The sequence below is a fragment of the Anolis sagrei genome, chromosome 5, assembly GCF_037176765.1.
Source record: "Anolis sagrei isolate rAnoSag1 chromosome 5, rAnoSag1.mat, whole genome shotgun sequence".
NCBI lineage: Eukaryota > Metazoa > Chordata > Lepidosauria > Squamata > Dactyloidae > Anolis > Anolis sagrei.
In genome coordinates this window covers 77,303,196-77,324,663 of record NC_090025.1, presented here as the reverse complement: position 1 = coordinate 77,324,663, position 21,468 = coordinate 77,303,196, and the positions used below count along the sequence as shown (strand labels likewise).

At 38.1% G+C, this 21,468-nt stretch overlaps 1 protein-coding gene across 2 annotated transcripts in view; it reads right to left on the bottom strand.

Moving 5' to 3' along the window:
• Window positions 1–944: 944 nt before the first annotated feature.
• The window catches only part of GABRG1 (gamma-aminobutyric acid type A receptor subunit gamma1), a 135,563-nt gene continuing 115,039 nt past the window's right edge, over window positions 945–21,468 (bottom strand). For both annotated transcript variants that reach the window (XM_060778472.2, XM_060778473.2), the window contains 4 exons: window positions 20,069–20,206; window positions 18,677–18,829; window positions 14,280–14,491; window positions 945–4,469 (listed from right to left, as the gene is read on the bottom strand). In XM_060778472.2, the coding sequence (XP_060634455.2) occupies window positions 4,191–4,469; window positions 14,280–14,491; window positions 18,677–18,829; window positions 20,069–20,206 (782 nt within the window). In that variant the 3' untranslated portion in view covers window positions 945–4,190. The remainder of the gene's footprint in view (window positions 4,470–14,279; window positions 14,492–18,676; window positions 18,830–20,068; window positions 20,207–21,468) is intronic.

Genomic DNA, 21,468 nt, shown 5'->3' with positions numbered 1-21,468 from the left:
AGCATCTAAAGATTCCCAAAGGTTCCAGGGAAACAGCCTTACAGCCCTGAGGAATTTCGGAGGGAATAACAGCTTTAAACATCAAGAACTCCAGCTAAGTGACTACAGGCCTACTGGTACGTCCACTCGGTTTTGAGACGCAGTTCAGCCCGGTAGTGGATCCACATCAGTCAGGTCTAGGCTCACAGTTAGCCTGGGAGGAGCTAGAAAGGGATTTTCCTTGGAAGTAAAGCAAAGAAACAGTTAGAAGCCACCAGTTGTTTGAAACCTGGAAGCATTTGTTTAATCTTTGAAGACAAAAGAAGTTTCTGTTTAATTGTTCATCAATAAAAGACTTTGTTGTATTTAAGCTCAAGCCTTCTAAAGACTGTTTAATGGGGGGAAATTCTCTAAGGGCTTCTCTTCGGGGGCCCTGGCTTCCTGTTGGGCTAAAGTTGCACGTCCTGTTTTAAAAGAACTTCATTTCAAGCCCAGCAGCGACAGAACAGGCATGTTCAAAAATGGGACAAGGTGTGATGAGGGGTGGGAGCAAAATTGTAGATGAGATTCTTTACCTTAATTCAGGAAAGGCTTTTAGTGCCAGCATTAATTTAAAATGAGAGTTCAACATAAACCTAGCATCTAAATTTCTTCTTCTCAGTTAAATTAATTGAATTTGGTTTTTTGAGCTTATGATTGATTGACTGATCCACTCTTTTCTAGTATCTTTCCTCTCTGCTCCACATCCATTTCCTATTATCTGCTCCTTCTACTAAAATGCCCATTTGGTCCTTTCATCGGCTTTTCAATCCTTTCTTTTTTAGGACCTTTTGCTTGGCTTAAAGCATTTGATGAGTTACCATGGCAGCCAGAAATTATCAGTATGCCCTGAACTGCTGGAGCCTTTGTCACCACTACACTAACAAATTAGCTGAGTGCATTATAATATAGATTGCAAATCAGAATAGGTAAAATGGTATCTTTTATTAGATCAGCTTCTGTGAGTTAAAGGATATCGAAGACAATGAGTTCACAGAACTCTCCATCAGGCAGAATAGAAAAACCAGACAATTCTCTGCCTATACAGAGCCAGAGATTTTTGAACACCAATATTTCCAGTCACTTTAACACATAGTGGCCTAGTCACAGAACACAAGTACATCAGACCATTTTATACAGAACAATTTAACCAAGAAGAAATAGACAAATGACTCCAGAAGCAAAGAGGTAAATTATTTTCCTGCACACTTCAATTGTTCATTTCCAGATAGGTCTTGTATAAAGGTTAGCCACATCCTTTTTAATGCATCATTTATGGCAACCTAGGTATGCATATGTTCCACCCATATTTGTATGACAGACAAATATTAAGGGTAAATACACAGCTTGAAACATACATTGGATAAACACCATTAGGCCATAATCAGTCATGGCTCATCCATTTACATTAACAGCATGTCCCTGAGTCTGTGAACAAGGATCTTCCAATTTACATTTTATATGCTTTTGCATCAAACATTACTACAACATACTCAGGCTACAACATAAAGTGTGATGCCACTCACTGATTCTCATTCATGGAGTGGGTAATGTTGTTTGGGCCCAAAAGCACTTTCCCCCCAGGTGTGCATGCTGAAATTTGATTTTCATCCACACATTCATTCAGTAGTGAGACTTTTCATATTTCCTATATAGGAACATCACAAATGATTACAACAGCCACATATAGCTTCTGTGTTGCATGATTGTTTTTCAGGATGTCGGCAGCTGGGACAGAGAAAGATGTCTACAATTAACCCAGATGGTTTTGTGTTATCAGATTGACTTCTAGCCAAGATGACAATAGGACTAATGGGGCAGAGATGCTGTGGGACAAGGAAAAGAAGCCAGAAGGCTCAAAGATTGAACACTCTGAAAACAACAGTGAGTCTGTAACCAAAAGAAGGAATGATCTACACTGCCCTATATCCCAGGATCTGATTCCAGATTATCTGCTTTGAACTGGATTATATGAGTCCCTACTGGCAGATAATATGGGATAAAAAGATAATCTGGAATCAGATCCTGGAATATAGGGCCATGGAGATCCAGCCTGAGTGCTTAGCAAGACTAAGGGCCCTTACACACAGTCCTATATCCCAGAATATCAAGGCAGAAAATACCACATTATCTGAGTCCACACTCAGATATTTTTGGGATTTTCTGCCTTGATATCCTGGGATATAGGGCTGTGTGGAAGGGCCCTAGGACACCAGGAGAGCAAGGTTTGAATCTCCTCTCAGCCATGGAAACTCATTCAGCCGTAGAAGCTCCTTCAGACCAAATCTTGCCAAGAAAACCCTGTGACAAATTTGCTTTAACATTGCCATACACTGGAAAGAACTTGCACAAAAACAATTAGCAACAAGTCCCGAAGAAGAGTAATTCAAAATAGAAGATACTAGATTCTAATGTATTTTTTATCTTACATATTATGTGGCATTGGTCCCATCCTGGAACCTTCTTGTTTACTAGGTGAAGTTGCCAAACATTAATGGCAACCTTAAAGCAGCTTTTTTTCAATACATTTCTCTCCAGCCATTTTGGGCTACAACTTTGATCATCCACACCTTCAAAGCCAATGGCCAGAGATTATGGGAATTTGTAGTTTATACTGCAGATGATTGGGAGCAAGGACTGTCTCTGGGCTTTTATATTCTTAAAGAAATATCTTGACTCTTTCAAAGGTGACACAGATGACATTTTTTTAAAAAATAATGGTAAACAATTAAGAGATTTAACCTAGAGGATAAAAAGATAACTTTTTATGTAACATATTGGCTACATACTGCTCTCATATCATTAATGTAACTCAAGGCAAACAAATATGTTATCTAAGAGTGTTTTACAACTCCATATTAAGTAGTTATTTAAGGAACAATGAATTGTTCTGGATACTCATATATAAGTCTCGAATTGTTAGTTAAAAATCAGCCCATGAAACATGAGTCAACTTATCCACTGTCAATGTGAGCACTGTTCCTTAACTCCAATATAAAAAGGAAGTGTCTTCTTTACTTAATAGAGTAGAAAAAGGAAAGAGCTTCATCCACATTGGGAGAACTTAAAAGAAGCACTGACCCCCTCTAGTCTGTTGTTTTTTGCCGTTGTCAAAGCATGGGCAAGGAAATGGCAGTGGCTATGGCCAGCTGGTTGTTAAGGCGGCATTGGTGCTTTCTTATCTCACGAAATGATCCTTGACTTATCAAAATCCAGAATTTTGGCACCAAAACCTGCCCTTGACATATACATGAGATTAACCTTCACAGGAGTGTATTTAGTAGATATATAAGGCAGTAGTTAGCTGTTTCAGCCAAGTACAAGTCATTTGTGATCTGGTGGACCCATGTCCTGATTTTTCTGGTTACTTTTTTTTAGTGCACAGTTATCACCTTCTACAAATCATAACTTCTATTAGTATCATTGCAACATTTATCTACTCCTCCCCCATAGGTATTTCCCAAACTTTTGTTCAAAAGACATACAAACATCACAGATTATGAACTTGTAGACGGTTTGGCCTTTAGCATCATCATCCATCTCTGTCCAAAAACTGGTCAAGCCAGAAGAATTAAACTATTTCCCTCCTAGAAAAATGTTGTTGGTCAATGGTCTTAAAAATTCCCCTAGATACATTTATTCTGTTATCAGAAGTATTTCAGTGATTTTTTTCCGTTTCAAGATCTTAAGGCTTTTCTACTTTTAGTGAAAGAGCTGCAAAAGATGTATTGTCAAAGGCTTTCATGGTCAGAATCACTGGGTCGTTGTAGGTTTTTTCAGGCTATGTGGCCATGTATAATGCCTCTAGAACATGGCCATATAGCTTGAAAAAAACCTACAACAACCCAGTTGCAAAAAAGCTTTCCTCTTTGACAAAATAATGAAAACATTCCTAGTATGGCCTTGAAGACACTGATCATTATTGAAGCTACTTCAATAATGCAAGGAAATGTGTATGTTCACCTTCTTTTCAAATCTGAATGGTTGGCAGAAAGTTTTCTAAGTACTCAGAGCAGAAGTTGCTTAAATATTTTCAATTTTAATTTTGGATCTTCAAAGAATTGTCAATCATGAAAAACTAAAAAAATATAGACATGAATACTTTAGAGTCTTATTGTTGTGATGTGTTAAGAATATCAGTTCTCTTCTTTTTAAAACAGTCAAACATATATTTATAGGTAAAGGTATCCAATCCAGTAAACAAGGTTGAACAGGGCAAAGGCTGTAGGAAAGAAGATCCTAGAGTAGGAGTCAATTTTCGCCACTCGGATGTGTATTCTTCCTTCTCTCCATGATCCGGTGCGACAGTCATCAAAGCAACAAAAGAAGCTGGTGCAGTCTTTACCTTCAAGGCACTCGTATCCATAACTGTTATCACGTTCTTGAAAGTGGCGAATATTGTTAATTGAAATTAATGTTGAACCGGGACGGACAGGAAGCACTGGTGGATTCTAAAGAAAATGATATGAAGTTAGAATTTTGCTTGTAAGAACTATCTAGAGGTATACCCAGAGAGATGGGTGGAGTAGGGTGTGTGTGCATATGCCTTCACATCACCTGTAGACATATGGTGATTTTATGAATTTTCTGAGACAAGGAATACACAGAGGTGGATTTGCTAGATCTTTCCTCTGAAGTATAGCCTGCAGCACCAGAGCCAGAAATGATCCTGGTGAGTTTCTACGATCAAGCAGAATTTGGTGTCTTTGGTGTATTTACATCCTACTTTGAGAATAGATCTGGCCAAATCCACTATCAAAGTAATTATTTACAGTTATAGAACAAAGGTCTAGAAAAATAATAATCAATAGAGTTACAATTTAAAGCAACTGATTACTTTTTACTTTCTCTGAAACATTCCTCTAAATTTACATTAAAACACCTGAATAGTGCACATTGTTGGCCAGTGATACAAAGCACACACTCAACCCTTCTACTTTGTTTTCACTTCACTACCACGAAAGTCTGAGTTACCAGCAATAGCCAGCACTTGAACCATGTTATATTCCTCCTGAACTACCTAGTGAATTCATGGAATTATAATAATATTTTTAAATGTTAAATTAAGTTGTCGAAGGCTTTCATGGCCGGAATCACTGGGTTGTTGTAGGTTTTTTTGGGCTATGTGGCCATGGTCATATATTTGGGCTACATGGTCATGGTCAAAATTGCAACAGCACAACAACAGAGAGGAAACAAACAAGGACATCTAATCACCTCTCAACAAAGTTTGCTCTAGGCAATGTCAGGGCATTATATGCTAATCAAGGTTGTCAGTTGAAACATTCACACCTACCTCCAGCAGACAAGAGTCCTTTGTCTCACCCTGGTCATTCCACAGATATATAAACCCTTTTTCTTAGTTCCAACAGACCTCACTACCTCTGAGGATGCTTGCCATAGATGCAGGCGAAACATCAGGAGAGAATGCCTCTAGAACATGGCCATATAGCCTGAAAAAACCTACAACAAACCTTAAATTAAGTTATTCCTCAATGACTCATAATTATACTGTAATGTAGTTAAGCCTTTGTTATTCCAAAACAAACCAAAACAAAAAAAAAACAACCCTAAAACCCCACATTGTTTATGATCCATTGTTTGTACTTATAGCTCTTCTATCAAGATATACATAATGTAAGATCACAAGATTGGGATGACAGAGGTACAACATCACAGGATTTCTAGATTACAGTATAAATGCAGTGAGTAGCAATGACATTGTGAACATGTTATAATATTGTAAGACCCAAAAGCTCATTTCAACCATATGTTAAACTTTTTCCAGCATGGTGCTTTGTTGAGAATTAATATCTTTAGGGTCTGCTGGTGTCTCAGAAATGGATCTAAAATGGAACTCTAGCCAACAGTCAATTGGTGCTACTAAAATGGTTCAATAAAAGCAACTGAAATTATGTGATTAAATTTTAAAGAGGTATTTTAGCACAATCTGCTTTTTCAGCATTTTTGGTAACATTTGGGATCTAATAGAGACAATTATGGGCTGCAATGTTGTTAAAATTCAGTGCTTAAATACCTTATAGTACAGCAGGCAGATCATTTGCTCTTCGTGTGAAGAAATAAAAGGGTTTGATTACAACCCATTTTGACAGACTAGTTCCTAAACTATTACATCTTGCCAGCATCTTTTTCTTTCAGATCAAAAGTAAGTGTTACAGAGGAAAAATGGAATCAATAATGAGCTAAATGTTTCAACCATCCAGTGAACATATTAAATATTTGTATAATTTGTATTGCTTCAGTATTAAAGTTTGTATAATGATACCTTTTCAATTACAAATTATCGGGAGATTTGTCGGAAATATTAAAAATTAATTGGGTATTTTAATTACAAAAATGTGAGTCAAGCACTGAAAAGGTTAAACAGTTGCAATGACTTAGCAAAATCTGCAGTTTAATATAAGCAGGTATGCCTGTATCTTAGTAAGCCTCAGTGTGAGGTAGGCCTCAGTGTTTGAGAAGACCTGGTAAAGGGAAGCTTCAGTGAGAGGAAGCCCCAGGTTGAAGGTTTCATGTGTAAAGCTCAGGTGTGAAGCTCCAGTGTAATGTTGGTGTTAGAAGAGGCTCAGTGAAAGCTAAGCTGTTTATCTTCATGGGAAAAAACCCAGTGTGGAAGCAAAGAAGGAACTATAAAGAACTTTATTTGTGTTATGGAAACCTTGTTTTTGTAAATAGTTCAACCATATTATTTTGCTATAAAGAAAAGCCTTCTAAGGAAGAGATAACATTGGTCTGTGTGCTTTTGTTCTTTTTATCACTTTTGGGCTACTGGTGCTGGGTCACGCTGTTGCTAATAAGTTACTCTGCTGTGCATTTATGAGGAGGGTCTTTGTTAATAAGCCCACTCCCCCAACAAGATTGTATTGCTACTGTTGGTTTATTCTATGCTATTGAGTCATTGTAAATATTTCATTATTTCTGCTGTATTATTACATGTTTGTATTTATTGTAAAACCACATCAAAATATTCTTGAAGGATCGACAGAAAATAGCAATAAAAAAACAAAAGTCTTATGTAACCTATCAGATATGTTTATTCCGGTGACTTTATGAAATATGCACTCTGATGAAAACCAATTTATCTCCTGTTTTCCTCTATGTATGTTTTATAAAATACAACATTTTCTCACTGTATATAAATATTTCCATGTGATATACTACTCCAGCACCAGTAAAAATATTTCACAACTTAATAATTCCACAGTTATTGGGTGCCATTTCACAATGTGGAAGCGAAAAAAAAAGTTCAACTGTGATTCACAAAGTGCAACTGCAGTGCACAATTGCAATGCAAAATGGAATACATCTGTCACTTCTGTACATCATCCTTCAAGTGTAGCATGATATCACTAACAGGATATCAATGTGTTGTGCAGAAAACAGTTTCCACTGTATAACTGGGGGATTTTGGGTAGAATGGCCATATACGAGGGGTATTTTTTAAGTAAGGTCCGTTTTGTTGTAGACACTAGTAGTTCACGCGCATACCGCAACGAGCGCATGCGTCGTGTACCGACATGCCTCGGGAACAACTGTGCTCAGTTTCCGCTCTGCAGCTAACCTGTATGGTTCTGTTCTGTGCTTTAAAAATGTTTAAGACTATCAACTCACCCGCTGCATGTGAGGTTCGCTCAGTGATACGGTTTTTGTCAGCAAGGAACCTGCCTGCTGCAGAAAATTCATCGACAGATTTATAAAGTGTACAGTGATACTGTTATGAGTGAAAGCAAAGTGTGTAAGTGGGTACGACAATTCAAAGATGGCCATGACAATGTCCATGATGAGGACCACTCCGGTCGCCCTTCTTTGATTACAGACGATTTGGTGGCTTCAATTGAAGTGAGGATTCGTGAGAACAGGCGCTTCACAATAACAGGTCTCTCAAACGAATTTCCTGACGTGTCAAGATCAGTGCTTTACAACATTGTTTCTGACACCTAAAGTTTAGGAAACTGTGCTCCCATTGGGTCCCGAAACTCCTAACAGAGGACCACAAAAACCAAAGATTTGAGTGAACTCTTGGTTATCGGAGCAAGCGGCAAGTTTTTATGAAGAGGGTATTTTAAACTTGGTTCAGAGGTATGATAAGTATTTGAACAAACTTGGCAACTATGTCAAAAAATAGAGTGAAGTATGTATTTTCTGAAAATAATTTTACTTTTTTGAAATAAACTTTCGTTGTGTACTTATGTTCAAACTGAACTTACGTAAAAAATACCCCTCGTATATTTCTGTGCAGAATCATTTCTACAATGCTTTTCAGGATACAGACATCAGGAGAATATAGCACAATGGGAAGAATGCTATTAAACCTTGTTCTTGGATATGAGGATGGACAATGGAAGATTAAAATCCCTACTTCAGAGATATTGTTGCAGTTTCTCCTTTGCCACTATAGTAGCACACAGTAACTGAGGCTTTAATGATGTGAAGAACCTTTTTGTTAATTAGCAAATGGCCAATTAGCCCTTTTGTTACCTGGCTCTTCCACTAGTGCAGTTGTATATTTATTGCTTCAGCAGTTATAAGCTTGGCATAGAATTCAGGAATGTTATAATCCATGTGCAGCAGCAGACCCACAATAGATAGACTTGGAGGCTTAGTTCTTACAGAGTTCTTATCCATTCCTAGTTATGGGAGGGAGACGGCTTTGGTTACCTTGGTGGATGACCTATGCTTGGAGAATGTATCTCTATTGGTTCTGATGGACTTCTTAAAGGCTTTTGATACCACTGGCCACAGTATTCTTCTGGGTTGTGTTGCTGGGATGGAGTTTGGAAGCACTATTCTACAGTGCTTCTTTTCTTTTCTGGGGAGCACTCTATGAGGCTGGTGGTGAGGGATTTCTGTTTGACTCCTTGATCATTAATTTGTAAAGTTCGTAAGGATTTTGTCCCTGCCCCTCAATGCTATTTAACATTCATACAAAGAAGGTTGTCTTAGGTTTGGGGCCAGTGTCACTAATATGCTGATGATACTCAACTCTATTACTCCTTTCCATCAGAATCCAGGGAATCTGATTCTATGGTAAACTAGTGCTTGACAATTGCAATGGACTGGATGGAGGTAAATAAATCTTAATCCAGGCAGGACAGAGGTACTAATTCATTTTATTTGTTTGGATGCTTGTCTGCCATTGCACTTTGGAGAGGTGCAGACTAAACACAGATTTTCCACCTTGGTTAGAAGAAAACCAAAATCAGTGTATGGATCTTGACGCAAGAGAAATTTAGGTAAAGTAAACTAGACATTGATAATCTTACCCTGTCAGTTATTAATTACTAATTAAAGTCTTGCTGTTGCATCTTGTGGTAGTGAATTTAATAGTTTAACTAACCAGCAAGTAAACAATCACTTCCTTTGGTTTTTTTTTTAATTTTCCCTATTCAGTTTCATCTGAGGATCACAGATCCTAGAGAAAGGGAGGGGAAAATCCTAATCCACTTTTCCTGCCACATACACTATTCTGTACATGTTCTGCATCTACACTCATTCGTCTTTAAAAAAAAAAAACCTTCCTTCTCCTTCTTCATGATTTGGTTTCTCATTTACATTTCTTTTTCCAGATTTCAAGACAGACAACGGAGGTTCTTCGGTTTAGAAATGGAGATGAGTATCACCTCCAAGAGTCAAACATGACTAGGCTTAATGTGAGGGGAAACTTTTACCTTTACTTTCCAGATTTGCATTTTTTTTATTTGGAATACCTAGATTTCTGTATTTATACATATTGTGATATCTTGGAGTCAACATAAAATTCGTTCATGTTTCATATACACCATATGCAGATAGCATGAAGATAATTTCAGTCAATATTGTTAATAAATATGTGCCTGCAATAAAGTTTGTATACACTGAACTACCAGAAAGCAAAGGCGTCCTTTATCTCAATCATTCATGGAGATAATATTGAATTTTGGAGTGTTTAGGATTTCAGAGTTCTGGATTTGTTTTGCCAATATTTAAAACTGTTTTAAAATACAAACAACAAATGTAATTTTGGTTTTAGAAAGGCAAATTTGACAGATTCACACTGTGCAATAAAGATTTCTTTCAGCATCAGAGTTTCCATTAGCTAAGGGTTAGACAGATAGACAGATGAAGCTTTTTGTTCTATTTTTTAACTTAGTCACTGTTCCACTTATGAAAGCTCTTAGCAGTTCTCATGATTCCAGTACAGTGATCCATTATTCTAGCTACTATGCTCAAAAGTGTAGGCTTAAAAAAAACCCCAAAAACCCGACAACTCAACCTCATAGTAACTAAAAAACTTTTTATTTATTTATAGGAACTGGCTAAATTTATATGTTGCTTAATGATCTGCTGCATATTAATATTTTAGTATGTTTACCCTTCAGGGATTATTAAATGTTCATGTTCTTTCTGCACTAATCTCTTTTGAAGTTCAAAATCACTGAAGAGATAGTAATTGTTATTTACAGTGGCTTGAGAGATTGGCATTTAAAAGAAAGAGTTATTCTCAAATGTAACAAGATGATTACAGTGCATCACCCAGATACCCTGTGACACATAGCATTTGTCCATTATATCAAAAAGATGAAAGGAATAAAGCTGAAATTCATACAGAAGAAAAAGGAACAATTTTTGGTAGTGAGGGGCAAATAAGGAAGAACTTACTTTGACTTCCAGAGTACAACTTGCTGGGGCTAGAGATGCAGGACCCTCATGAAAGTGGAAAATACATACACACCTGAGAGAACACCTCCCTAGGAATATCTGGGTGCTCCAGCATGGTCAACTTTGATGAAAAAGGACTCTCCACACCAGCGAAGTTGGTGGGGGGAGCAATTTGCCTCTCCCCCCGAATGAAGAGAATGGATGGTTCCAGTGGAACCATCTGGAAAAGGGGGCGGGGGTTGGATGACTGTTGCAGCCAGCCTCCTCCCTCATTCTGCCATGAGATTTCAACCCACCACACCTGCCCACTGACAGTATAATTATTTGGTTGCCATCTGGAACCGGGTAGGAATTTTTTGCCCCCTATGTTCTGGGGGGATTTTTCGTCTACCCTATACTGTTATTAGGGGCTAGCTGGGATGGTGTGTTTTAATTAGGCTAGCATAAATAGCATAGGAAAACACAGATATTGATGTATACACAAGGCACCCCTTAAGGGTTGGGGTCATTACACAACAAACACTCAGAGGTCATCAAATGGGTGAGGGGACATCCCATGGCACAGAAAAGGGGCGTCTGAGATCAATAATTTGATACAGGCTTCTCCAGACCTTTACCTTAGAGGCTGCCCGGTTTGGGCTCCAGGGGACACAGATATTACACACTGAATAGCCGAGGATGCTGCCTCGGTTTGGACACCAAGTTTCTAGACACATAGTTTAGTTCAGTTAAAGTTAAATAGGTAACATTTAATAAAGTTGCCCAAATTTGAATCCAAACTATTGTTGTCCAGTCTTGTTATTTCGGGGGTTAAGGGGCAGTTGACTATAGAATTGTGTTGGATGATCTAGAAATTCCTCAAGAATATCTGTGAGTAAGCAAATCCGCGAAAGCCAAACCTGCCAATGTCGAGGGCTGACTGTATAAGTGCATGCCATCCAGTACAATGATTTACTTAGGTTTCTATCATAACGTTTTCACATTTTGGCACAGTACATAAAAAAGAATTAAAACTAGTTATATGCAATATTCAAAGTGCCTATTGCATCACATTCATGGGCCATTGCTAGCAATAATCTGTCATGATCAGAAGATCACTTTTCAAAATGTTTCATCACACATTACTGGAGTCTATTTTTTAGTCTGGCCAAAACAGGAATGAAAAAATCCCTTCAAGCTCAATTTAAATATATTTCTCTTAATTTCACCTACCGTTTTTCTCTGTGCCTGTTTTGTACCTAATTTCAAAACACTGGGGGGTTTTTTTATAAGGGAATTTGTAAATACATTGGTATTCACTATGTTTATTGTACTATTGCAGCATTTATTTTTCTTAATAGGCATTTTACTGCACTTATTTTGGCCAAGGACTACTACATGATTTTAAAATATTTTTAAGGATATAGATTTTTGAGATGTGACCAGACTTTGATATAATTCAAAAAGAGGAAATGGTAGAAATATCTTCCACTTGTAGGCTTTTTTCAGTGATGGGAAAATGAGAAACTATTGAAAAGTTTGTTAGCAGTCCATTAATGTAATATACTTGGCTTCTTTTAATAGTTTAATACAAATTTCTTTGCCGTCCATAACAAAAATGTTCATCCTACTATCTTGCCTTACTCCTCAATCCTGAATGGGTACTACAGTAGCCCATCCACATTAGTGTTTTTGATTTTTGTGGATTTGATTATTCTTGGACTTGATTTAAAATGTTCTCTCTAGAAATCTCTGGGTCTTCCAGTCTCATCCTATACTCAGCTTCCTCAATCATGCTGAAGAACCTAGAGATTTCTAGAGAGAACTCATCTAGGATTTTCTATTGCTATGGTCAGCTTCCAGGGCAAATTGAAACATGTTGGAAGACTTAGAAATCCTAGAAGTGTTCTCTAGGAAGGTTTTCCACTTTTGTGGAAGCCCTGTGCTCCTAATGCAGAGGACTAATTGTTTTATTAAACAAACAAAAATCAAAGTTAAAAGTTTTTTTTACTTTGAATTTGTTTTAGTGGTTTTTAACTGGGAATTATATTTTTAATGTTCGCATATTTTGTATATTTTAAATGGTTAGGTTGATGCTTTGAGTCCCCTTCGGGGGAGATAAAGCGAGGCATAAATACAACAACAACCACAACAACAGGCCCATGAGGATGTTTTGACTGGGAAATAGGTCACAGGATACAACATCCCAGGTTGTTCCTAGCCTGACAGAGCAATTACTTGTACCAATATCATGACCAAACTTCAGCATGAACATTGGAAAGAAAGTGAGAATCTGTACTGATGTGTTCTCATTGTGTTCTTCCCCCAATATGTATGTCTTCAGGTTGCAAATGGACATAATTATTAGGAACAACCTAGCAGTAATCCTTTTGTAGTGCCTAATGCAGGAGCAAAGCCTCACGTGAATATCACTGCTTACTTCTCAAATATCACATATGGAAAGGATCAAGTTATGCAAGGCTTCATCAAAGTACAGGAGACCTTCATCATTTTGTTTGTTTAAGATATAGGGAGTCACCCTTTTCTCCTAGTCAGTCCTTCCTGGTTAGATAATGAGCACATATTCTGTCCATTATACTATCGGTGATAGTATAAAGAAGCTTCCATCAAGGTTTCAGCTTGTAATTAATTACAGGTTTATTGATAAAATATTGTTAAGTATTTCTAAAAAGTTGATATGGAAAAGCTGTTTTGACTTGATTAAGAGAGAAATGTGGGTAATAATACAGAACCAGTAGTAGTAGTAGCAGCAGCAGTAGTAGTTATGAAACACTAAGAGTTGGTAAATTGTAATTTCAAATTATTTTGAACACAAAAGTGGGAATTTTTGACCCTCCAGAAGGTACTGAACTAGAACTCCTTACCATTTGTTGTGCTGGCTAGGACTACCAATTTGAAATTTTAGAGATTTAGAAGCATGGTCAAAAACAAACCATAAAAAATGAAAATGACCTCCTCTCTTTATGGATTGAAATCACTGGGTTATTTCAGGAAAATAGAATTAATTACATGTAACTTTTGGCATAGAAACTGAGTACAATTTACGCAGAATGTATGTAATAGAACTTCTTTCCTTCTTTCTTTATGCAACATATGGCACTACATGGTCCTTAACTGTAAAGAACACCTAGCTATATGAAACCCATTTGATTTTGCCAAGAGAAATTACATCCTGAATAAAAATAAAACAAAGGATTGACATTAGTAAAAGAGGCAGAATTATTTCGTTTCCGCCAGTTCTCTACAGTGTCAAACAGACATAAAATCTTCATTTCCACAAAAGGAACATGAAAAGAAACAAAACTTGGGAATCATAGTGATTTGATTCTGTTCACAGTGTTACATAAATCTTTTCTTGCATAACTTGTAGAAATAAATTTGAAGACACAAACATGTAAACACCTTATGGAATGCATCCTAAAAAGGTGTTCTATAATCGATTTTTCCGGGGAAAAAAAGCACACTGGAAAAACAAGAAAAAATCCTCATTTTTCCTGGATTTCCCCCATAAGATTTAAGACTACTAGAAGGTTGAGTTTAGCAACCTCTAGAGGGCAGCATAGTTCCCAACTGTACTTTTACATATCCATGTTTATACTTACCGATGACTTATTTTTTGATTTCTTGTCTTTCTCTTTGGCTCCCTTTTTGTTGCTAGTGAAATAATGCAAGGTGCCATACTCCATCAAAGCAGCAAAGACAAAAATAAAACACACAGAGACAAAAAGATCCATTGCTGTTACATAGGAAACCTTGGGAAGAGACTTCCTGGCGATGGTACTCAACGTGGTCATGGTCAACACAGTAGTGATGCCTGTTCAAAAAGGACAAAAACAGATTTTTTCCCCAAAGGACCTTGTGATTGTATTTATACATTGCAATTCCAGAGATCACTTGACAAAGGGGACAACAGCCATGAAATAGCTGCAATTGATTACAGCAGTTTGGTACTTTTAGGGTAAACTTAGAGCTCTTCCAGACAGGCCTCTATATCCCAGGATCTGATCCCAGGTTTCTGTTTATTCCAGATTATCTGGCAGTGTGGACTCACATAAGCCAGTTTAAATCAGAAAGTCTGTGACTAGATCTTAGGATGTAGGGCCTGTATGGAAGGGCCCAGAGAAACATATCTTCTTGTGGCTTTAATTATGCATTTATGGTATTTTAATTGGATTACTTTTGTCAGCATTTCAAGAGGCTTCTGAATGAAAAGCAGTAAGGAAATCATGACTAGTCACTGCAGGCATAATTTTCTACTGTCAAAAAAAATATGTATCTGAATCCAAATAAGTTTCAGAATGTTCAAAGGACTGTATTTATATTTTAAGGTTGCTTATATCTCCCGAGACAGTTTCATTTCACCAAGCCTTCTGACTGTTTCGTTTAGATATTTTCTGCATTTGTCCTTTTGTACTTTGATTTAAGTAATTGTTAAAATATGTTTTATGATGTTTTCACTGTAAACCTCTTAGAGATCCTTGAGGTTGAAAAGCAACATATAAATATGAATAAATATAGACACATCACAACAAAGGGCTAGCATATTTATTTTTAGAGGTGTATATTTCACCTTTATTGTACTACTCTGTCTTTGACAAACAAGCTCATAGCTCACAGAAGATCTATAGCCTTGCATACACTATGTGTTGTCGTTACAGAGCAAAGTTTTAACCCGTTCCATATGCTGGTATGAAGAGTTTATTGGAATATGTTCCAGGTTATTTACTTTGCTTACATTTTTAGTTATTTATCTGCTGTAAACAGCAGTGGCCTTGATTAAACAGCCAGTGGGTTGCCATGTTTCTCCAACATATCTAGGTTAGAATTTTGCTATACTATGGATAATGGAGAAAGGCAGGGAGTTTCAGAAAAACATCTATTTCTGTTTCATTGACTATTCTAAAGCCTTTGACTGTGTGGACCATAATAAATTGTGCCAAGTTCTTGGTGGGATGGGCATACCAAGCCACCTTGTCTCTCTCCTGAGGAATCTGTACAAGGACCAAGTAGCAACAGTAAGAACTGACCACGGAACAACAGACTGGTTCAAGATTGGGAAAGGCGTACGGCAAGGCTGCATCCTCTCACCCAACCTTTTTAACTTGTATGCAGAACACATCATGCGATGTGCGGGGCTTGATGAATGCAAGGCTGGGGTGAAAATTGCTGGAAGAAACATTAACAACCTCAGATATGCAGATGACACCACTCTGATGGCCGAAAGCGAGGAGGAGCTGAGGAGCCTTCTAATCAAGGTGAAAGAAGAAAGTGCAAAAGCTGGGCTGCAACTAAACATCAATTAATCTCAAAATCAGTTTCATCCCGAAAGCAGAGTAGCCTCTTACTCTTCCATGAGCTCCTAAGAGAAGGCCTTTTGTTTGAAGTCAAGGATGCGCAGTGTTTTTTTTTCTTTCTCATATTAAACTATTTATTCATAAATATTTTCCAAAACAAAAATAGGCTTTCGAAAAAATATCTTAACAGCGGTGTGGGCGGGGTGCTCCAGTTCAGGGGGATGGTTAAGGAGATGGGAGGAACGTAGCAATCTTCCCATCTCCCCCTGGGTTTCCCCAAATCTTTCCCCTCCAATTTGGAATAAATTGCAAGTCATCAAGGGGGAGGGCTCTCTGTGGGAGGAGCAGCAGAATACATACGAGCTCATACCAAATTCGCTAAACATAAAAAAAACCCCAAGATTATGGCAACAAGAATGATTGACAACTGGGAAATAGAGGGAAAAAATGTGGAGGCCGTGACAGACTTTGTATTTCTAGGTGCAAAGATTACTGCAGATGCAGACTATGGTCAGGAAATCAGAAGACGCTTACTTCTTGGGAGGAGAGCAATGTCCAATCTCGATAAAATAGTAAAGAGTAGAGACATCACACTGGCAACAAAGATCCGCATAGTCAAAGCAATTGTATTCCTTGTAGTAACCTACGGATGTGAGAGTTGGACCTTAGGGAAGGCTGAGCGAAGGAAGATAGATGCTTTTGAACTGTGGTGTTGGAGGAAAGTTCTGAGAGTGCCTTGGACTGCGAGAAGATCCAACCAGTCCATCCTCCAGGAAATAAAGCCCGGCTGCTCATTGGAGGGAAGGATACTAGAGACAAAGTTGAAGTACTTTGGCCACATCATGAGGAGACAGCAAAGCTTAGAGAAGACAATTATCCTGGGTAAAGTGGAAGGTAAAAGGAAGAGTCGGAGATGACTGAATGGAAGGACAAGAGAAAGGAATAGATTTAGCAATTGTCTACTGAAAATCTCTATTGTTGTTGTTGTTGTTCATTCGTTCAGTCGTCTCCGACTCTTCGTGACCTCATGGATCAGCCCACGGCCAGAGCTCCCTGTCAGCCATCACCACCCCCAGCTCCTTCAAGGTCAGTCCAGTCACTTCAAGGATGCCATCCATCCATCTTGCCCTTGGTCGGCCCCTCTTCCTTCCATCTGGAGCATTATTCCAGATGTATTGTTTGGAGGAGACAAAGTTGGGGCATGTACTGAAACTTTATATACCTGATTATAATGAGGCTAGGCAAAAACAATTTTGTGTTAATAAACAAAGATCACTGAATCAAGAGAACAGTCCTTAATCAAGATGATAAAAATGCAATATATTATGAAATAAATCCAGATTTGCTCAATAAGCTGTATGTAACTTTCTGAAGAATAATAGAACATGGATTTGCACAGCCTCTAGTGCTAGCAGAAACACAATATATTGTGAAATAAATTCAGATTTGCTCAACACATCACATGTATTTTTCTGAAGGCAAACAAAACATGGTTCCATATGGTGCTGTTAGAAATGCCACCATTGTTTATACTATTTGAAAGAGAGATATGGAGAGTCGGAAATTTTTTGACTACTGAGACAGCTGTTGATGGTATTGTTTATTTCTTTGTTTTTTTCTTAAATGTTTAGTGTAGTTAGATAAGCTCTCTGGACTGGTCACAAAAAGCAGAGCTTTTTTATAAAGCCATGGTTATAATTTCAAGGCCACAAACATTGTTAGTTACTATGATAAACAAACAAATTCCCTATTTATTAATCTTATTAGATAATATTATTCAGCTCTTTTTCACTAGAATAAACAAGACAATGAGTAAGTAAGATAAACCAATCCTTTAACCAAATGATATTTCTCCTCTACTATTCAGTAGGAACACATCTTTAGAACCATAATGGTAACGGAAATTGTGGTTAGATCTCAGAAGGTGTGAGACTACTCTTGTTATGGGACATTTTTAGTATAAAGTACACTGTGGGTGCATCTAGACTGTAGAACAGGGGTCCTCAAACTAAGGCCCGGGGGGCCGAATACAGCCCTACAAGGTCATTTACCCAGCCCTCGCTCAGGGTCAATCTAAGTCTGAAATGACTTGAAAGCACACAACAACAACAATCTTACCTCATCAGCCAAAAGCAGGCCCACACTTCCCATTGAAATACTAATAAGTTTATATTTGTTAAAATTGTTCTTCATTTTAATTATTGTATTCTTTTAAAGTGGGTTTTTTTTTTTTGCACTACAAATGAGATATGTGCAGTGTGCATAGGAATTCATTCATGCGTTTTTCAAATTATAATCCAGCCCTCCAACAGTTGGAGGGACTGTGACCTGGCCCTCTGTTTAAAAAGTTTGAGGACCTCTGCTGTAGAATGAATGCAGTTTGACACCACTTTAATTGCCATTTCTCAGCAGATCATTAAGGTCTTTAGCCTTCTCTGCCAAACAGTGCAGGTCCTTTATCAAACTACAAATTTCATAGCATCGAGACATGGCAACTAAGGGGTGCCAGACTGGATTCATTCTACAATGCAGATGCAACCTACATTGTTACTGGCAAAATAAGTTAAGAAAATTAGGTAACCAGTTATTTATACCAAGCTTTGCACAAAACAAAAAAGACATTAAAATCCAATAAAAAACCAAGGATAGTTATTAAAAACTAAAACACAATTAAAGGCAGAGGTAATTTGGATGTGCACAGGTACCTAATGATGTCCTCGCAGGCACAGCATCTTTATTAATCCAAAATGAAACCCAGGAAAGAACAACAGTCAGGATGCAAGGAATGTATGTCTGAATTGTAAAATATCCCATGCGTCTGCTCAGGACAAAGAAGATTGTCATGACAACATAATCTCCTGAAAAAGGAAAAAGAAACCCACAGTCAGATGGATCATGCAAGTGACCGCCTGTTACATCTTCTTTTCTTCTTTTCTTTCAGAACAACACCTTACTGTAGTTGCATGTTGTCTATTACACAAGTATTCTGTTTTATGGAGGACTGGTGGATAATAATGTAATACCTGGACACTAAACCTGGGAATTGGTTGGAAGTGAAAAACAAGTTTTGAATTTAATTCCGGGCTGAGCAACTGGGCTAATGAAATCGGTTACCCCATCTTCTCTCTGCAACACAATAGACTCCTCAAAATCTTGTGTAGATGCCTACAGAGTCTGCTGAAAAGGTGTGCTGTGGGGCAGAAGGTAAGGGGGTGTATCTTCCATGAGTGAAGTCCCTGGCTATCTATGCATGAAGGGCCCTTCCAGACAGGCCCTATATCCCAGGTTCTGATCCCAACTTTTCTGCTTTAAACTGGATTATATGAGTCTGCACTGCAAGATAATCTGGGATAAACAGAAAACCTGGGATTGGTTGGGTCGTGTCAGGAGTGACTCCTGGTGTGAGAGAATTGGCCATCTGCAAGGATGTTGCCCAGGGGATGCCTGGATGATTTGATGTTTTTAACATCCTTGTGGGAGGCTTCTCTCATGTCCCCGCATGAGGAGCTGGAGCTGATAGAGGGAGCTCATCCGCCTCTCCCCGGATTCGAACCTGCGACCTGTCGGTCTACAGTCCTCTCGGCACAGGGGTTTAACCCACTGCGTCACCGGGGGCTCCTGCGCACCTGGGGAGATCCTGGGATATAGGGCCTGTCTGGAAGGGCCTGGAGTGAGGCCTGGAGAGATTATTTTTAGGAACAGGGGTAAGTCTACTTCCACCAGCTCAGTTCCATGTGGTTAAATCCAGAAACAATTGTCTATTCAGATACTGGCTTCTGTGGTTTTATGAACAATTTGGAAGGGAGATGTATCTGTAATTATAATTGCTATGCTTTATTTGTAGAGATTCAGAAGGAAAGTCTGTTTATTGTTTTCTAATATTTCCTGTTACGAAAACATAATAAAACAACAAGATATAACAAAGAAATTATGGCACTTTCTTGCACTTCATTTTGCAGAAATGTAGCAAGCATAATTGCATTTTTGTTGCTCTAATATCAAACACATTAGGGATATTCCACTGTTTGAGTCGAGAAACCTATGAAATATATAATCCAATTTGAACAGAAGCCAGGAAATTTGAGGCGTCTCCTTACCAGACTGTGTGTGAGAGATATCCGTTGTATTTCGTAAGCCCACAAATGCAAATTGATACAAGCGCCAGTATTTGGGATCTGCCACTTCAACCGAAGATTTCTTCCATTTGTAAACAATTTCATTCCTTGGGTAGCCATCTAGAAAACAGGAGCACAACAAGTGTGCAAAAGAAAAACCCAATTACTGTGTCATAACAGAAAGATGTAAAATCCTAATGAATATTTTGGCACTCTGTTGATGACTGCAAGGTTATTTTTAGTGGTGCAACCAGGTATCTAAACTTAGTGGTGTTTTAAAAAGGGGATCCTGTGTATTATTTTAGTTGAGAAGCATGCAACTATCATTTCTCACTTCTCCGTGTTTTCCAATTGCTTCTAGGTGTGGGATATTTGAGCAAAACAACCAGAAAAAAAACTGTTTTTCAAGCTTTCCATTTTAACCCCACTAAAAAATGAAACCACCATAGGTAATAACAACAAAATTGGGGTTGGTAGTGCCTCTGCTTTTTTTTTTTTACTAAACCAACTTATTTTGGAGGAAACATTATGTTATTATGGGAAGAGAATATATTTTAAATGAATGTGATGCACCTGGTGACAAAATTATGTAAGTGTTTGGCAAGTAGTCTACATAGGATTGGGAGGATTTCTCTCATTTTTTTATTATTATTATTTTCCTCCTCTGGACTGCTTTGCATGGTGTGCCACATTCTTGAATTCAAGAATGACTGTAATTTTAATGAACCAAAAGCATGCCCATGTGCTAGGTCCTGGCATTTCTTTCAGATATTCGGATCATATGTATTTGCTTCTCCTAAACCACCGTCATTCAGTGATAAAACACTGCCTAAAAGCCATTGTAATGGGATGGAATATATGTCAGTAGTGATACATTTTCTGTGTGTTTGTTTATTTATTTATTTGTTTAGACCATTTCTACCCCGCCCTTCTCACCCCCGAGGGGGGACTCAGGGCGGCTAACACAGGCGACAATTCAATGCCAACAGTATCAAAACAGCAATATAAAACAGCAATATAAAATCCATTACATAACAATTAAACAGTGATATTAATTAAAATTACATAATCACATAGAACAAATCACATAACCACAGGTCATAAAGCCATTTCCAATTTTCAAACAATCCTATTGTCCGAGTTCAGTGCCTAAAGTGCTGCTGTGGGAGGGCACTGATCTAATCTCGCTGGGGAGTGAATTCCATAAGCGGGGGAGTCACCACCGAGAAGGCCCTGTCCCTCGTCCCCACCAGACACATTTGAGATGCTGGTGGGACCGAGAGCAGGGCCTCCCCAGTAGATCTTAAATTACGAGGTGGAATGTAGAGAGAGATACGTTCAGATAAGTAAGCTGGGCTGGAGCCGTATAGGGTTTCTGCAGG